The sequence below is a fragment of the Bombyx mandarina genome, chromosome 11, assembly GCF_030267445.1.
Source record: "Bombyx mandarina strain Sakado chromosome 11, ASM3026744v2".
NCBI lineage: Eukaryota > Metazoa > Arthropoda > Insecta > Lepidoptera > Bombycidae > Bombyx > Bombyx mandarina.
The window spans coordinates 4,488,865-4,506,271 of NC_143218.1; the positions used below are offsets into that span (position 1 = coordinate 4,488,865).

At 38.1% G+C, this 17,407-nt stretch overlaps 1 protein-coding gene across 3 annotated transcripts in view; it reads right to left on the bottom strand.

Annotated features, from left to right (window-relative positions):
* Nucleotides 1–17,407, bottom strand: part of Hand (heart- and neural crest derivatives-expressed protein) — a 36,420-nt gene that overhangs the window by 3,300 nt on the left and 15,713 nt on the right. Inside the window, exons 5-7 of one of the 3 annotated variants that reach the window (XM_028174099.2) lie at nt 16,670–16,860; nt 15,086–15,178; nt 13,880–14,017 (exon numbers count right to left, since the gene is read on the bottom strand). In XM_028174099.2, the coding sequence (XP_028029900.1) occupies nt 13,880–14,017; nt 15,086–15,178; nt 16,670–16,860 (422 nt within the window). Of the gene's footprint in view, nt 1–13,780; nt 14,018–15,085; nt 15,179–16,669; nt 16,861–17,407 lie in introns of those variants that run through there. The other 2 variants (XM_089731446.1, XM_089731447.1) reach the window with 2 other exon arrangements.

Below are 17,407 nucleotides of genomic sequence, written 5' to 3' on the forward strand. Positions count from 1 at the left end.
TCAGTGGGCTAACTTCCAATGAATCTGCTACATTGTGAGTATTCCATTTTGACCGCGCACTCACTAGAGGGCGCTGAATGGGATAGAGACACGCCTTTGGATGCTAGTTCTAACTCTCATTCGCCCAGAATCAACGGTTTAGCTAGTTTATTTTTAATGCCACTCCAATCACTGAATGAGTAGTAGGAGTAGTAATAAAATTCTTCGACTAAGCGATAGAAAATGGCACGCCCAACGCATTGTAATGTGATATAATTTTCTATTTTACAATTCCGTTTGTCGCCGATAGATGGCGCTTGACGCAAAAGCTAAATCGCGCTATAGTTGTGTTACCCATGAAATTATATCACATATTTTGATAGTATATAAATCGGTGTTTAGACTTCTTACTTTAAACACTACACAAGCGCAACGTGTGAATGTGTTGAACGCGAGCTACAGAGTAGGCGTAGTGAGGGGTGGAAGGTTTTTTTCGTTACGGAATTTCACGATTCCGCTCTCAAGGCTCGCGATAAAATCTATGCAATAGCTTAATAAAAACATACTAAATAAGGTCAATTTTACTTTTTTATTACGACACGCTTACAAGAATATTCGGTTGGATGTGTACATATTGGAATCATTTTTATCAATGTGTATGTACCGATGTATCGATTAGATCCGGGCATAACTAAATCTTTAGCCGTAAATATAAGAATTGTTTCGCATTTCTTGTCACGGGAAGCCCAAGCAAAAAGATCAGCAAAACCGATTCACTTAGACAAAAGCTCTGAGATAAAGGAAGATACAGTTGAACTCATAGCTTATTAGAAGACATCGGTTGTCTGTAAAGTCGGTTTATGGACGATAGTTTTACGTGATAAGCTCAATAGCAAAACTATTCGAACTGCCAACACTGACGTCAGGCGAGAAGAGAGATAAATGTGTCACAAGCCAACGCTTGGGCGGGTCGTGCCTCTCTATTGCTTGTTTCGCGCTCTCGCTCGCACGCTCAGGCTCGGGCGGAACGTGACACTCCTTCGTGCGTGCAGCCGGTGCTCATCGATTTATAAGACGCTATTACGTTAAAAATTAGTGGAGGCCTTTGTCGAGAGACAAGTTTTGAAAACCACACCAAACGCCAAACGGAATACTTAATTATAAGTTGGATTTAAATTTAAGTTATTATTAAGTAATTTATTAAGTGAATAATTAGTAAGTAAAGCAGCAATAAAGGCTTATCTGTATATTGATACGTGAAGCAGAAACTTTGTACCCCTTTTTACGAAAATTGCGCGGAAGGAGGAACATGAAATTTCTCACACTTATAGAGAATATAGAGAAGGAGTGCAGAATGTAATTTCTTTTTTTAAATTATGCATAAAAAAAAATTAAATCAATAAAGAAAAATGATAAAATGGAGTGAAATGAAAAGAAATGAAGATGATTAATTTGAGACATTAATCAACTGGAATGAAATTAAATGAAATGAGATTATATGGGATGAAATATAATCTCAGTAAAATGGTCATCATTTACTGAGATTTTTTCAGTGGACTTTTTGGAGAATCCCGACAAGTTACGTCCAGCGGCGTTGTTGCATTTTCCCACATTTATGCACTTTCACAGATATTAAACAGTTAATAAACCACCGTTATAACACATTTAAACCTGAAGAAGCACGAAATAGACAAAATAAAACGAATCACACAACTTCACTCCTCGCGCTCCCGCCAAAAATTTCTCAAAGTTTTGTTATTGTAGAGAATAGATTAATATTATTTGTTTATAGTGTAGCCTTGGCGACAACTGTGATTATAGAAGTATTGACAATAGAACCATGATAATGTCCAAACTTATAATTTCAATTAATGATAGTCGAATTTCGACTACAGCGGGACCTCTAGTAATTATTATTACGCTAAAAATAAAACGGTGCGTGTTCACTTCTAGATGCGTGGCGAAGATGAGATATCTGAATGAATTTTAATGACCGGAAACTTGGCCTCGGGCTGCAGGACTCCGCTCCCACGTGCCCGGTATACTTCACGTCCGTGCGCGCCTTGCCGAATTATTTTTGTACGAGATCAGGTAAACAAGGGAAGCCGTTAAAAACGTAATTACAAACAGCGCGGCACGTGGCCGGGGTCAGGGGGGAGGGCGAGGACGGAGGGCAGAGAGACGATAAATACTTAAATGTTTTATTTTTTAAGTGTGACGTCACCCTCCCGTCTAATATGAGCCAAACGTTCACTGTGAGATCGGTGAAGGTGTTTTTAGGGCGGTCACCCATCCATTTACTGTCAACATCTAATGTTGGTTGACTCAGTGGGTTTTATGGATTTATTTTAATACCGTTGTAGGCAGACGCATGATTCGCCCACCGCTGAGGGCTTTCTGCAAACTATGCCCCCAAAAATTGGTGAGTAAATTAAACTAGGTAGGACCTCTGGTAGGACCTCTTGTGAGTCCGCAAGGGTAGGTACCACCTCCCTGCCTATTTCAGCCGTGAAGCAGTAATGCGTTTCGGTTTGAATGGTGGGGCAGCCGTTGTAACTGTACTGAGACCTTAGAACTTATATCTCAAGGTGCGTGGCGCATTTACGTTGTAGATGTCTATGGGCTCCTTACCACTTAACACCAGGTGGGCTGTGAGCTCGTCCACTCATCTAAGCAATAAAAAATAAAAAAACTCGCGGCCGATATGACATTAAGAGGGACACAAAGCCACAAATTGAATTATTTGCATAAAGGCAGTCCAAGTCTTCAAACCGTAACGAGGCTGTATCGCAGCATGTGGTGGCCGGGTGGTGGTGGGATCACAGCGCGACCCATCATCATTTCATTTTTACCATAGATTGTATGATTTTTAACAGACTTCATACCAAAGAGGAGGCTTATAATTCAACTGTTATACCTCAGGAGTATTTTTTAAGTTGACTTTGTTTACATTGACGATATACTCATTTTATTTTGTACAATTCAATTTTGTTTTTAGTCGAAATTTTGTATTAAATTTGCACAGCACACACACATAGCGCTTGTTGCCTCGTCGTGTCGTTGCCTCAATCGCTCGTTGAAACTCATGTCACGTTGTCTGTAAGGCAAAAAACTATATCTTATCTGATCTATAACCAGTTAATTTTCCGTGACGTAGCAACATTTAAAATTGGTTCACTATTAAGACGCTAGCGCACGGCACTCCCTGAGCTGTAACGAAACACCGATATTAGCGTCTCGGAAACCATCCGAAGCGTAGAAACAAAGAGACATTCATTTTTTTCGGGACTCCAGACATTGCGGATGGAAAAAAAGTGGTGTAAGCGTGAAAAAAAAGGGAATGGATTCTGTCAAGTCGTCGAAGTGAGGGGAGAGAACAGCGCCATCTATTATTCGAGAGCAGAAACTAAATTTTATCGAGCTTATGTTTCGGGCCGTATTTAAAGTGTTCACGAATGAATTTGTTTGATTGTTTTAGGACGGACAGTCAGGTGGCCTGGAAGCCTTCATCAGGTTCGGTGGGCGAATTGAATGATGCAGTCAGTGGACTTTTCTGATCTATTCTGGCCTCATTATGACAAGTTGGTGATCTCACAGGGTTCAACCTGAGAGGACTTGCTAACACTGATCTTAAGAAGAGTAGTGCATCGCTGAATCTAACACCGGATTGGAATCGCGACCCACTGAGAAGATCCAGCGAGAAACTCGATAGGTTTGATTTCCACGAGAAAGGAACAAACTTGGACCTCAATTTGATCGTCAATAATATGAATATTATTGGGTTGGCAATATAATGACTTGTACGACCCACTAAGATAAAATAAGATATAAGATAAGAGTCGGTAAGATATACAAATCTCAATCGTGGGCCGACTATCGCTCTCCCTAAATTGAATACATTTCGGCAGAAACACGCAGAGTGATTCTTACCCGGGCGCTCTCAGACCCTCGCTCCGGTAATTACGCGAATAACTAATGCAGGTTTGATTTTTGTTCAACGATCTCATTCATTCTAACCCCTTGGAAGCAATTCGTGATTATGATCTAAATAAGTCATTAGAATAAATAACAATTAAAAAAAGATGTGTGGTGTCGTGGGACACCGGATAGGAACGAAGTTCCTTATTATAAATATATTAATTTTAAGTTCTATTCGAAGTATAAAGAAAATAGTTATTCGGGTATACATTTTTATTATGATTTCGCAAGGGTCAACCACTTCGCAGTGCAATGGAGCAGCCTCGCCCTGAGGGCCTCGCCTAACTGCCTGTATGATCACGGTATACCCTACGCCAGGTAAGTATGATTTAGCAAGAGAAATACGAGAACGTCTATCAGCTGTGTGACACCTCGTCGCCGCGATTCACGAATTGTTGAATTTATCGTGGAGCGATATCTGTTAATAACAAACTCAATCCGCGTCGTCCCATAAGGAACTTCGTTCCAAAAAAAACTAAAAAACACGCTTTTGTAGAAAGTCCAATTAAAAAATTGAATATAAATTTGTTGTAAAAAAAACCGTGGGGTGCATGGTGTCAATAGTTAAAAATATTTTATTGACAGATGACAGATCTGTGTCATTGCATTTTTCCCTCCATTACTGCTGCAAAATTTCTACAGATTGTTTGTGTCTAATAAAGTAATCCCTACTAATATATAAATGTGAATGTAAGTTTGTTTGTTACGCTTTCACGCGAAAACTACTCAACCGATCATCATGAAACTTTGTACACATATTCTTGGAGGTATTAGAAGTAACATAGGATACTTTTTATTAAGAAAAAAAAAAACGTTTTTTCCGAAAAATTAAAATTTTTTTTGTAAAAAGAACTCAAAATCTAGCTTCTTCAACGCCATCTACCGGTTCAGTAATGAAGTTCCAATCCTGAGTGCTGTAAGTGAAGTCGCGGGTAAAATTTTGCGTTATGCCAAAGTAACTATTCCGCGCGGACGAAGTCGCGGGCAAAAGCTAGTGTTTAATAAATTCTATAAAACTATCCAAGTTATTATTTAAATACGACAAAGTGGGTGAAAAAACAACAGATGTGAGTTAGTAGGATTATCATTTTGATAACATCTTAAAAAACTGTTCAAAACATTGAATTGTCATCGGTCCTTGATAACTTTGACCCTTAGAGCGCGAACCGTCGATCGATCGACTATCTATTAATGCGTACAAAGTGCGAAGCATCGAAAATCGACTATCGCGATTTTTTTAAAGTTAAATAAATACAGTTATAATAAAAATATATATTTCATTTGAGTAGTTTGATATGACCCATACACAAAACAGAAAGTTTTACGATAGTACATTTACATTTGAGGAAAATAAATATAAAAATTAAGTGTGGACAGAATCTTAATAATTATTTTCAAAAATTCTTTTGCTATCTTTGCAAAACATGTGAAAATAAGTTTAGCATTAAGAGGGTTAAGCATGCTAACTTGTCTCTGTCTAAAGTTTAAGTATGTTCATAACGCATTCGGAGGCCCGCCGCAACACCACTTGGGTCGTCTCTCCTGCGCCAAGCTCCAAAAGACTCTGATGGCAGATATATCGCGCATCCCCCGTGCTGTCATCCGCATAGCAATGCATGCCATCTATAGATAACAGTCATTACGGATCCTTCCGATACACTAACGATGCTTTTAGGTACCTCAAGCACCGGTCATCGTCCTTGCCGAACACGTCGCTTGCGACGAAGGGCTCGACGAGTAAATTAACCCACAGACACAGCCTACTGAGTTTCTCGCCGGATCTTCTCAGTGGGTCGCGTTTCCGATTGGGTGGTAGATTCTGCGAAGCATTACTCTTGGTTGGGTTAGTGTTAGCAAGGTCGTCAGATTAGAGCCCCGCGAGCTCATCTACTCGTTCTGTGAATCTAGTATAACCCCTGGAGGTTACTAGAATAGGTAGTAATAGTAATGGTTGTAGTAATCATCGTAGCCTAAAGGGGAAGACGTCCGATGCATTCGTATCTAGCGATGCACCGGTGTTAGAGTCCCGCAGGCGGGTACAAATTTTTCTAATGAAATACGTACTTACCAAATTTTCACGATTGACTTCCACGGTGAAGGAATAACATCTTGTAATAAAAGTCTAACCCGCAAAATTATAATTTGCGTAATTACTGGTGGTAAGGACCTCTTGTGAGTCCGCACGGGTAGGTAACACCACCCGGCCTATCTCTGCCGTGAAGCAGTAATGCGTTTCGGTTTGAAAGGCGGGGCAGCCATTGTAACTATACTGAGACCTTAGAACTTATATCTCAAGGTGGGTGGCAGCATTAACGTTGTAGATGTTATGGGCTCCTGTAACCACTTAACACCAGGGGGGCTGTGAGCTCGTCCACCCATCTAAGCAATAAATAAATAAAAAGTAGGAAAAGATAATAATAGATAGCATATCATTGATATACAGGATAAAAATCATGGACAATAGCAGCGAATCTTGAGGAACGCCAGCGTAAATTGTCCCAATATCACAGTTGCAAATGTCAGCGATGACTGTGATGCTCCATCCAGGACATGTAGACTTGTAGACTTCCTAGATGGGAATCATCAATCATAATGTGTAACACAATTGATTTTTGTTCCATTAAGAAAGAATATGCAAAATCTGTTCATCAATAATACTGGGGTACCCATTATATTTCCATAACTTTCATGGGAAAATAGTAGCAGTGGTTTCCCGTTGCCTTCTGCTCCAGCACTTTAGAAAGATGGAGAAGTCTCTCAAAAGCCGCAACCAAACATTAAGACTTACGTAACCACGACCACTCCGCCAGGAGTGAACGACTGAGAAGAAGACCCATTATATATAACAACGTTTCCACATTAGTCAGCTGAGTTTCTCGCCGGATCTTTTCAGCGGATTGCGATTCCGATGCGGTAGTAGATTCTGCGAAGCACTGCTCTTGCTAGGACTAGTGCTAGAAAACTGCACTCCGCTCGTAGCTACCAGCGAATAGGTAGATCAAAAAAATATGGCATAAGCGAATCCGCCGCTATGCAAGCTTCAAGTCGCGCGAGTCGAGATTCTTAAGAACAAGGTCATAAAAGTGAAAATAAACTGTGTTAATATCAATAAAAAGGTAATTTTTATTCGGTGTTTCGTTATTATTGTCGGTTTCTACGTGTCTGTTTTGTGTTAGAGTTCGGCCCAAGTCAAAAGAGACAGCGGGCAATAATAATAAGATTTTTAAATTAGAACGCGCGTTTTGTAAACAGCACTTGTTGGGTCCGATCGTGACGAGGTTTCTGGCAACGATTCCGATACGTTCCCGGCTCATCATCACACCAGCGCTATGGTGCCGTGCTGTGTTATCATCGAAAATACAGATATTTGAAAAACTCAATTAACTAAGTAACTTGTCATCAAAAAGACAGAAAATTTAACGATAAGCAGCGGCTTAGCTCTGCCCCAGGCGTTGCTGAAGTTCTAGATCGACGGTAGCCACTCACCATATATAGATATATATTAGTGTGGCAATAATTTTCCTGGATGAAAGATAAATTACGACAGGAATACACAGTCGGGCTGGTTTATATCACTGTCAATGTTGCTCATAAACGTTCTAAAGATGAGAACGTTTCAATTTCAATCCGTTGACAAATAAGTCAATGTGCTTAGTGCGAGTCTTTTAACGTTCTCGATAGCGTAAAAATTAACACAAATTTGTATGCAGTTGGAACAACGCCCCTAGTGGTAAACGTAGGCAATCTTTCCAACTCCATACAAATTTTTGTTAACTTTTACGCTATCGAGAACGTTAAAAAACTAGCACTAAGCACACAGCGCGGCCTAAGCTCGCCGAGAGCTGAAGCGTAGTGGGAAAGGCGAAAATCGCTGCCGCTTCTCGCTGCCGCTGCCGCTTGTGCCTCGGGCGAAGCTCTCAATATAATTACGATACGCCACATGGCCCCTGCTTTACACTCGCCCCGGATACCGATGATAAACTGTGATTAAATTATTTCAACATTACTGCGAAACAGTAAATTGATTAGAAAATTCAATAACGTTGGCACTAGCCCAAATAAAAATATGATACGCGATCGCATCAAAGGGTGAAAGGCTATGGTTAATATTGCGATTTAACATAGGTTTAGAGGAGAGCCATTTAAATTTCAAACATTTGAAATAACGATGAAAATTTTAGCGTGATATGGACATGTGATGCGTAGAGAGAAGAGGCATGTTAAGGTCTCAGTATAGATACAACCGGCTGCCCCACTCTTCAAACCGAAACGCATTACTGCTTCACCAGTAATTACGCAAATTATAATTTTGCGGGTTTGATTTTTAATACACGATGTTATTCCTTCACCGTGGAAGTAAATCGTGAACATTTTGTTAAGTACGTATTTCATTAGAAAAATTGGTACCCACCTGCGGGATTCGAACACCGGTGCATCGCTAGACACCAATGCACCGGACGTCTTATCCTTTAGGCCACGACGACTTCAAATAATTGCTACAAATACACGTTTAAACACCAAACCTAACTAACATTTAATTTAGATTAATCATAGATAACACGGGTCAACATGAAATTTGACTTTGATTGCAAAGCATTAAATTTCGGTAGTTTAGACGGAAAAAAAATATATGGCATGAAAAACTTTGCTTTTGTACTTAGAAGACTGATTGAACGAAATTTTTAAAAATCTCGGATTTTAATTTTTGATTGAAAATAAAACTATTGAAATAAAAATGTTTATTATTTTTATTAAGTTTTACTATCAAATTAGCTTACAGAAAAGTGGAAAATAACTTAAAAGTGCACACTTTTACTTTTTCTTTTATGTTCATAGCTACTTTCTCTCAATAAACCCCAAATATAGTCGCCCATCATGTTTTCATTGTATTGGCCTTGATAGCGTTGTTCAAAATTCATGATGTCCTGATGGAAACGTTCTCCTTGCTCTTCGGAATAGGCTCCCATATTGTTTTTAAATTTATCCAAATGAGCATGCAGCATATGTACTTTTAATGACATCCTGCAGCCCATGGCCTTAAAATTTGTAAGCATATCCTCAACCAACTTTTCGTAGTTTTCAGCTTTATTATTTCCTAAAAATCCAAAAACTACTGCTTTAAAACTGTTCCAACTTGCTTTTTGAGTACGATTCAGCAACGTTGGAAATTTTTCATCGGCGAAAATCTGTCTTATTTGCGGACCAACAAAAACCCCAGCTTTAACCTTTGCTTCCGATAACTTCGGAAAAATTTTTTTTAAGTATCCAAAAGCTTCTGAAGTCATCCAGTTTTTTAACAAATTGTTTCATCAACCCTAACTTAATGTGCAAAGGCGGCATTAACACTTTTTCCGCTTCAACAATCGGCTCAAAGACGTTCTGTTTTCCGACACACAATTCTGTTCTTACAGGCCATGACCTTATTATTTGAGCCCATAGCTTATCTTGATTCCCTACAGGACAGTCAAAATATGCTTCATAGGCTTCACAGAGAACGTGAGATGTCTTTAGGTCATATTTCACGTCTCGAACTTTAATAAATTGACCACATATAAAACAAAATGCATCAGCATCGTATTTGCACTTTCGTGACGACATTTTAAGTTATTCTGGGCTTGTAAATAACACCTGATGGTTGCTTATCACTCGGGTGCCATCTAGCGGCACAGTGTAAACGTTAATACCCCACTCTCACCGCGCGGTCTTTTTAAAAATATTAAAATCAATTAAAATTTATGAAAAAATTGAAAAATGAGTATTATTATTATAACTATCACAAAAGCAAACTTTATACCGAAAAAAGGTATTTTCTTTTCGTTTTTGTGCATAACTAACTGGAAAATAATAGTATAAACTTTAGGACAAAGAACGAATTTTTTTTTTGTAGAGTCGTGTAATTTATCTGATTTCTGTATTCTTTTTTTATATGTAAAATAGTAAAATGATCACTATATTGTTCATATTAATATATTATATTTATAAACTAGCTTTTGCCCGCGACTTCGTCCGCGTGGAATAGTTACTTTGGCATAACGCTAAATCTTACCCGCCTCTTCATTTAAGTAGAAAGTGAAAATATTTTTGAATAATAGAATGTTAAGGAGTTATTTAAGGTACCAAAATCACGCTTTTTAACCGACTTCAAAAGAGGAAGTTATCAATTCGACCATAATTTTTTATCTATGTATGTTCACCGATTTCTCGAGACTGCTTGAACCGATTCTGATAATTCTTTTTTTTTTTTGTTCGAAAGGGTAGACTTCCCGAATGTTCCTGTTTACATCAAGATTTGATGATGAGATCTTGGAGAAATCCAGAAAAATCTATAATTGTCAAAGCCTATCTTGAAGTGATTTGGGTGTTTCAATGTTGTAATGAATAACGTATTTCTTTGGATAGGGATTAATATCATCTTTATAAAAACACCTTCACAAATAATGCTTTATTTTAGAACAAATTTGTTTAACATAAAAAACGTTATAGTGAGCCAACCTTAATATATAGACATATATTGCCACGGACTTTTTTTTAGATCTTTTAAAAGAGAACAATTCTCTCACATATTACTTTAGCGAAACTTTAACCGTTTTCCGCAGCGCACGCAGTGGAAGCTCTCAAAAGGGATTAAAACCCCGATTTTGAAACACTCTTTATTGGTACTCCGCTTGCATTGGTCTTAGCGTGATATAGCTTTCCTCGATAAATGGGCTATCTAACACTGAAATATTTTTTCAAATCGAACCAGAGTTCCTGAGATTAACGCGATCAAACAAACAAACTCTTCAGCTTTATAATATTAGTATAGATATACTAGCAGACCACACGTTGCTGTGACTAAAGTTTTGTTTCTAAATAATAATATATCATATTCATACTAGAGGTACTTAATCCATACTAGAGGTCCCGCATTAGTCGAAATTCGACTATAATTAATTGGAATTGTAAGTTTTTACACTATTATGATTGTAATTTATACTTCTATAATCACAAATTTCGCCAAGGCTATACTATAAAAAAATAATAATAAAGACAAACAATATTTAATCTATTCTCAATTTGACCACAGACGTCAAGAACAAAAGTTTGACAATAAATAGTATGCATGCGTGTGTGCGTCAAATACATGGTATGTAGTGTGTGTAATGTTTTCTTTATTGATGTAATGTATCTTTTATGAATTATTTAAAAAAAAAATTTGCATTGTGCACTTCTTCTCTATATTCTCTATAAGTGTTGCAAATTTCATACTCCTCCGTCCGCGCAGTTTTCGTAAAAAGGGATACTAAGTTTTTGCTTCACGTATTAATATATAGATTATAAGTTCATGACATGACAGACTTCTCAGTCGGTCATGATTCCGATCCGGCGATAGATTTGGCGAAGCGCTCCTCTTGCTAGGGCTAGTGTTAACAAATTCTCTCAGGTTAAGCCCGTTAGCTCACTCAATCCGTGCGAAGTTACAATAGCCATTTAGGCTGTAAACGATATGATTTAAATGAAACACGGGCTTGTTTTGTGGCAAAAATTAACACAATTTTGGCCCTTCAATCCTTAAAAAACTGCGTTCTTCCGAACGGTGATTTCAATCGTTCTCCAACTGGAAACCGAATTAGACGCTATCAGGGTCGCAGCTTTTAAGACGGAACGCATTTTGTATTGAACAATCATACCCACTCGAGACATGTTCTCAAGAGAAAGCTGTTATCAATGCATGTGTTCAGATAAGGCACTTGTGTGGAGGCGCCACTCCCAACTACCGTCTGGGTAATGTTTGGAGTTACAAGAACGGTTCAAATGTTTTTTTTTTGCTGTGAATTCACGACGTAGACGTTTTTAGATGAGTTTACTGTAATCAGATGTATTGAAAAGGGGGCGTTCCGATTAATACGCGACATATATTTTTTTAATGAAACGTGCGTTTTGTTTGGTATCAGCATCAACAGTTCGATGTTTTTAATTGAACTTCAATTAAGTTCAGTTCATTGAAATAGCTGAAGAAGTTTTTTTTTATTTTAATTTTTCTTTTGCTTTGTTAGGTGGACGAGCTCACAGTCCACCTGGCGTTAAGTGGTTACCGGAGTCCATAGACATCTACAACGTAAATTCCGCCACCCATCTTGAGATATGAGTTCTAAGTTCTCAGTATAGTTACAACGGCGGCCCCACCCTTCAAACCGAAACGCATTACTGCTTCACGGCAGAAATAGGCAGGGCGGTGGTACCTACCCGTGCGAACTCACAAGAAGTCCTACCACCAGTAAAAATTTAAATGCTTAAAAGTTTAAATGACTTCGATGTAAAGTTGCAAAAATATCTTTTAAGCCCAATAGCCTTTGAGCTTTAGATATAATGAACGGATGAAAGTGGCTCAGAATGGTTTTCTAAATAGATTATTTCTTTTGTAACGTGAACCGAATTAGAATCTATATATTAATACGTGAAGCAAAAACTTTGTATCCCTTTTTACGAAAATTGCGCGGACGGAGGAGTATGAAATTTCCCACACTTATAGAAAATATAGAGAAGGAGTGCACAATGCTAATATTTTTTAAAAATAATGCATAAAAGTTAACATTAAATCAATAAACAAAACATTACACACACTGGCATGTATTTGACACACACACATATGTATATATACTCTTTGTTTATTGTCAGGCTTTAAATTGTCAAAAACTGTGGTCAAATTGAAAATAGGTTAATATTGTTTATCTTTAATATTATTTGTCTATAGTGTAGTCTTGGCGAAATCTGTGATTATAGAAGTATATCTTTGACAATATATATATATATATATATAATAATGTTCAAACTTATAATTTCAATTAATTATAGTCGAATTTCGACTACTGCGGGACCACTAGTTTTTATTTAAAACGCGTTTAATACTTCGCCTAGTAATGTAATGAAATGTATTCCAATCTTGAGTTATCAGAGACTACAATCAATTCTGATGTTCTAAAATAGTATCATCGCCATTTTTTTCTAGTAGTGGTCGTAATGCGACTAATAAAAGCTGCGGTGAATGGGCAGCAGCATGCTTAATGTTGTGCCAGCGAACTGCCATCGTCAATCGGCATTTACTTATGGTAGGCCGCATTGTATGGTCCGCACTGGTAGATCCCATCCTTCTATAAGCCTACTATATTTCCGTTATGACTCCCATGAGCCCTAGTGTCACTTAACCCTAAAGCCCCTCGACCTCATCCACCCCATAACAGCAATTATAAATCCATAAACTGACCGCGTGCCTATCTCTAATCTATGATGTGTGATTTAGATAATGCGATGATAACATTATTCGAATCAGACAAGGGCAATACGTTTTTATTATATTATAACGAGAAACGTTCATAAAAACGAATGGTCCCCCCCTCCAGTAGTCGAAATTCGACTATAATTAATTGAAATTATAAGTTTGAACATTATTATGATTCTATTGTCAAACACTATTTATTATACTTCTATAATCACAGATTTCGCCAAGACTACGCTATAGACAAATAATATTAAAGACAAACAATACATATTAATCTATTCTCAATTTGACCACAGACTTTAAACAGTAACAAAAGTTTGACAATAAACAGAGTATATAATGTACAACATATATATAATATAATACAACAGCTAGAAATAAATGAAATCCATAGGCTTTTTGGTGTTATAATATTCTACATGGACTACTAAGGAATATGCTGGAAGTCGTATGAGTAGCTAGTGTATTTTTTTATAAAAGTTAGTCTGAACTTAAATTTTGATCATGAAAGCTATATTTTCTTTATTTTTAATCTGGGTACTACCTAAGATTTTTATTTATTTTTTATTTTGTGTCTCCAATAGCTCTAATATGAGGTGTTTCGGGATTATGCATTCTTTCTGGGACACCCTGTATAAAGATACTGGTGTTAGCTATGAATACCTGGTTCCCGTCAGCGTTCCGTCTCCTGGGCGGCGTGTGATGGAGGTCAGCTCTGAAGCCGCCCGCGGGCTCTCCATCACTCTCTAATACTTTCAGTAAGTATGAGATGTAGGACGTTGCCAGCCGCAAGGTCTTGATCTGATAACGAAGAGGAAAATGAATGGTCTGTTAGTCATCTTGAAGCATACAAGAGCCCCGGTAAACGATAAGCGACCTTTGAACTATAGAATTGCGGTTGGGCGCGAAAATAAGATAATTTATATATTAATATGCTTAAAAAAATATTACTTGTCAGTAAGTCGGTTTACGGACGATACTTTTACGTGATAATGTCAGTAGCAGAACTATTCCAATTGTTAGCTCTAACGTCACGCGAGAAGAGAGATAACTGTGTCACAAGCCGTGGCCCGATCGTGCCTCTCTATCGCTTGTTCCGCGCTCTCGCTCGCAAGCCTAGGCTCAGGCAGAACGTGACACTTTATCGCGCGTGCAGCCGGTGTTCATCGATTTATACGACGTTGTTATCACGTCAAAACCTTTTACTTCGATATAAACGCCATATCAGACGTAAATATGTCACTATATTCTCAATTGTAATCATAAGTTGGAAGGGTTTGGGACGAAAAAACGCGATAAATATCTTCTTTATCTTTATATATATATATATAGATTTCTTCTGTGCGTGTGTTTGTCACTGAAATCCTCCTAAACGGCTGGAATGATTTGAATGCATTTTTTTGTATGCGTTTGGGTGGCGCCCTGGATGATTTAGCTTCACAAATCAGCGCAGCAGATGGCGTTGTTGTCAGTATCTAGGTTATTTATCTATACTGCAACTAAACGGCTGGATCGACTTTTTTTATTGCTTAGAGCTCACCTGGTATTAAATGGTTACTGGAGCCCATAGACATCTACAACCTAAATGCGCCACCCACTTTGAGATATACGTTCCAATGTCTTAAGTATAGTTACAACGGCTGCCCCACCCTTCAAACCGAAACGCATTACTGTTTCACGGCAGAAATAGGCAGGGTGGTGGTACCTACCCGCGCGGTCTCACAAGAGGTCCTACTACCAGTAATGACTCGAATGAATTTTTGTGTATGCATTCACAGGACAACGTCTGTCGGATCCTAGCTAGTAGAAATATATAAATAGGCCGAATTCACAGTTCAGAGGTCGTTATGTTTCCGGGACGCGACTAACCTTAGTCATTTTAGTGTCGGGCAGTACATGGGGAATGTGCTGCCTAAGATTCGAGAAGGCTATGTTGATAGTTTGAGATCTCTTGCGCACCATCTGATACATTTAGATCACAATGAGTTCGAAGTTAACAATAGGTGAACTGGGTCTGACGGCAGAAGCCGCTGGTGATGTGGAAAGTCTCTCTAATATACTTATATAGTGAGTGTAAAGTGTAAAGATTTGTAATTACCATTACAATTACAAACAAATGTAATTACCGGAATAACAAAGGTATTTTTGAACATACCAATGATAAAATGTGTTTTTTTTGTTGCGGGCTATCTGTCTGTGATACTTGGAGTAAAATTTGGTGTAAGCAATTGACATTAAGCCCCGGATGTTCATCAGTAAGTCGAGATCGAAATTTATTCTCAATTAAGTTCATTTACGAAAATGCTACTTCACAAATACATGTTGATCCAAGCAAAGTAAGGAGTTTCACACACAATTTTTTATCCAGAACTTCTTCACGGAAAACTTTCATAATCTGTAGTGCAAGTTGCTGTGTCCTCGCAATCCGCACAAAATGGGTCCGCGGTCCGCCATTTGGTGACTCCTGCACTACACGATTAATTATATGGCGCAATATTATTGATTAGGTTTAATGTTGAAGATTGCACAATGATTGAACGAAAATTTGAGCTAATTAAATTTTTATTGCACCATATTTTTTCATTGCGTTGTTTAGGGTCAGTATTGCGCTATCTTTCAGTCCGTAGTTCGTCTTGACAGGGAGTACGCCCATAACCATAACACGAAAACATTGTGCAATTCGTATTATTGTGCAATATAATTGATCGTTTGAATTCAAAGCGCCTTTCTTATTGTACATTAAAATGTATTGTACAATGTCATTGTAAGTCTAAAAGTCGCCTCACTCTCTACTGTGTTAAATAACTACTGTCTCACTCTTCGAACCGGACTGACTGACGGCTTTGCAACAAAAATAGGCAGAATTATGGTTCGCAATCTGGTCTACCACCAGTCAATGGTGGTAGTCTCTGCCGCCGGCGACGACACCCGCCAGAACAAATGTGCTGGTACTATTCTTAGTCATCACCAGCATGCGGATGGTCTGTTTTTTGGGGATAAAATTACCTAGGGCATCGTTCTGATTGAAGCCTAGCTTGAAAACCATTAAAAATAACTCAAAATTCTAAAAAAAAAAACTGCCTTTAACGAAAAACAATTAGTATAATAATATCATCAATATAGTCTCAAAGTCAATTTAACGTGCATTATTAAGGATAACCAAAAAATCACTGGTCGGATCTTGATACTATGTATTTAATTAAGAATACACGAGAAGCGATCAGTTTTCGAATGTAAATAATAAAAAATTTCAATCATCAAATTCGGTACAACTTGAAAAATTACTCAGGTGACATTTAAAATTTGAAAATATGTACAGTCGAAATCTATACCCTTCTTTTCGTTTAACTAGCGAGAGAACGAGACAGAACACTTCTTAATGTTGTTGGACACAAGAGCATGTCAGTTCAGTTTACCTTTTCTGTGTTTGAATTAAGAGGTGATGTGACTCACCTTCGAAAGTTTCGTGTCTGGTGGCACATTAGGTATACAATCACGCAGATCCGAGAATGCTGTATTAATGTTTTCGGTGCGTCTCCTCTCCTTCTTGTTGGCTGTGGTACGCCGCTTGGCGACTCTGATGAACGATGGAGGAGCCGGTCGCTCGTACCGGAGCGGGAGGGACTGGAGATCGCAATCAAGACCTACGAACGATTTATTCGGAGGTACATTCACGATCCTCACATTTCATGCGACTTCACTGCGACTTAATATATCGAAAGGGAATCTGGACTAAATGACATCGAATAACCATTACAATAGAGATAATTGTGGTTTATTTATTTTTTAATAAAAATCTGTATTCGCTATAAAATATTCGCTGGTAGCCTAAGGAGTTATTCCAGCTACGCCCGGACGGTAAGTTGAGCTCACGGGCTCGACCTGAGAGAATTTGCCAATACTAGAGTTTGCCTAGCAAGAATAGTGTTTCGCAGAATCTACCACTGGATTGGAATCGCCACCCACTGAGAAGATCTGGCGAGAAACTCTGTGGGCTGTACCTACACTTTAATAAAAGGGCAATCTAACCATACTCATTCATACCCTCAGTCTGAAATAGCTACTAAGATATGTCCGTAAATAAAAAGGATGCTGTAATGTAGTTTTTACAGAGCATGTAACGCGATTGAGCCGGTGTTCGAATCCCGCAGACAGGTAATAACTAAATTTTTGTAATGAAATACGTACTTC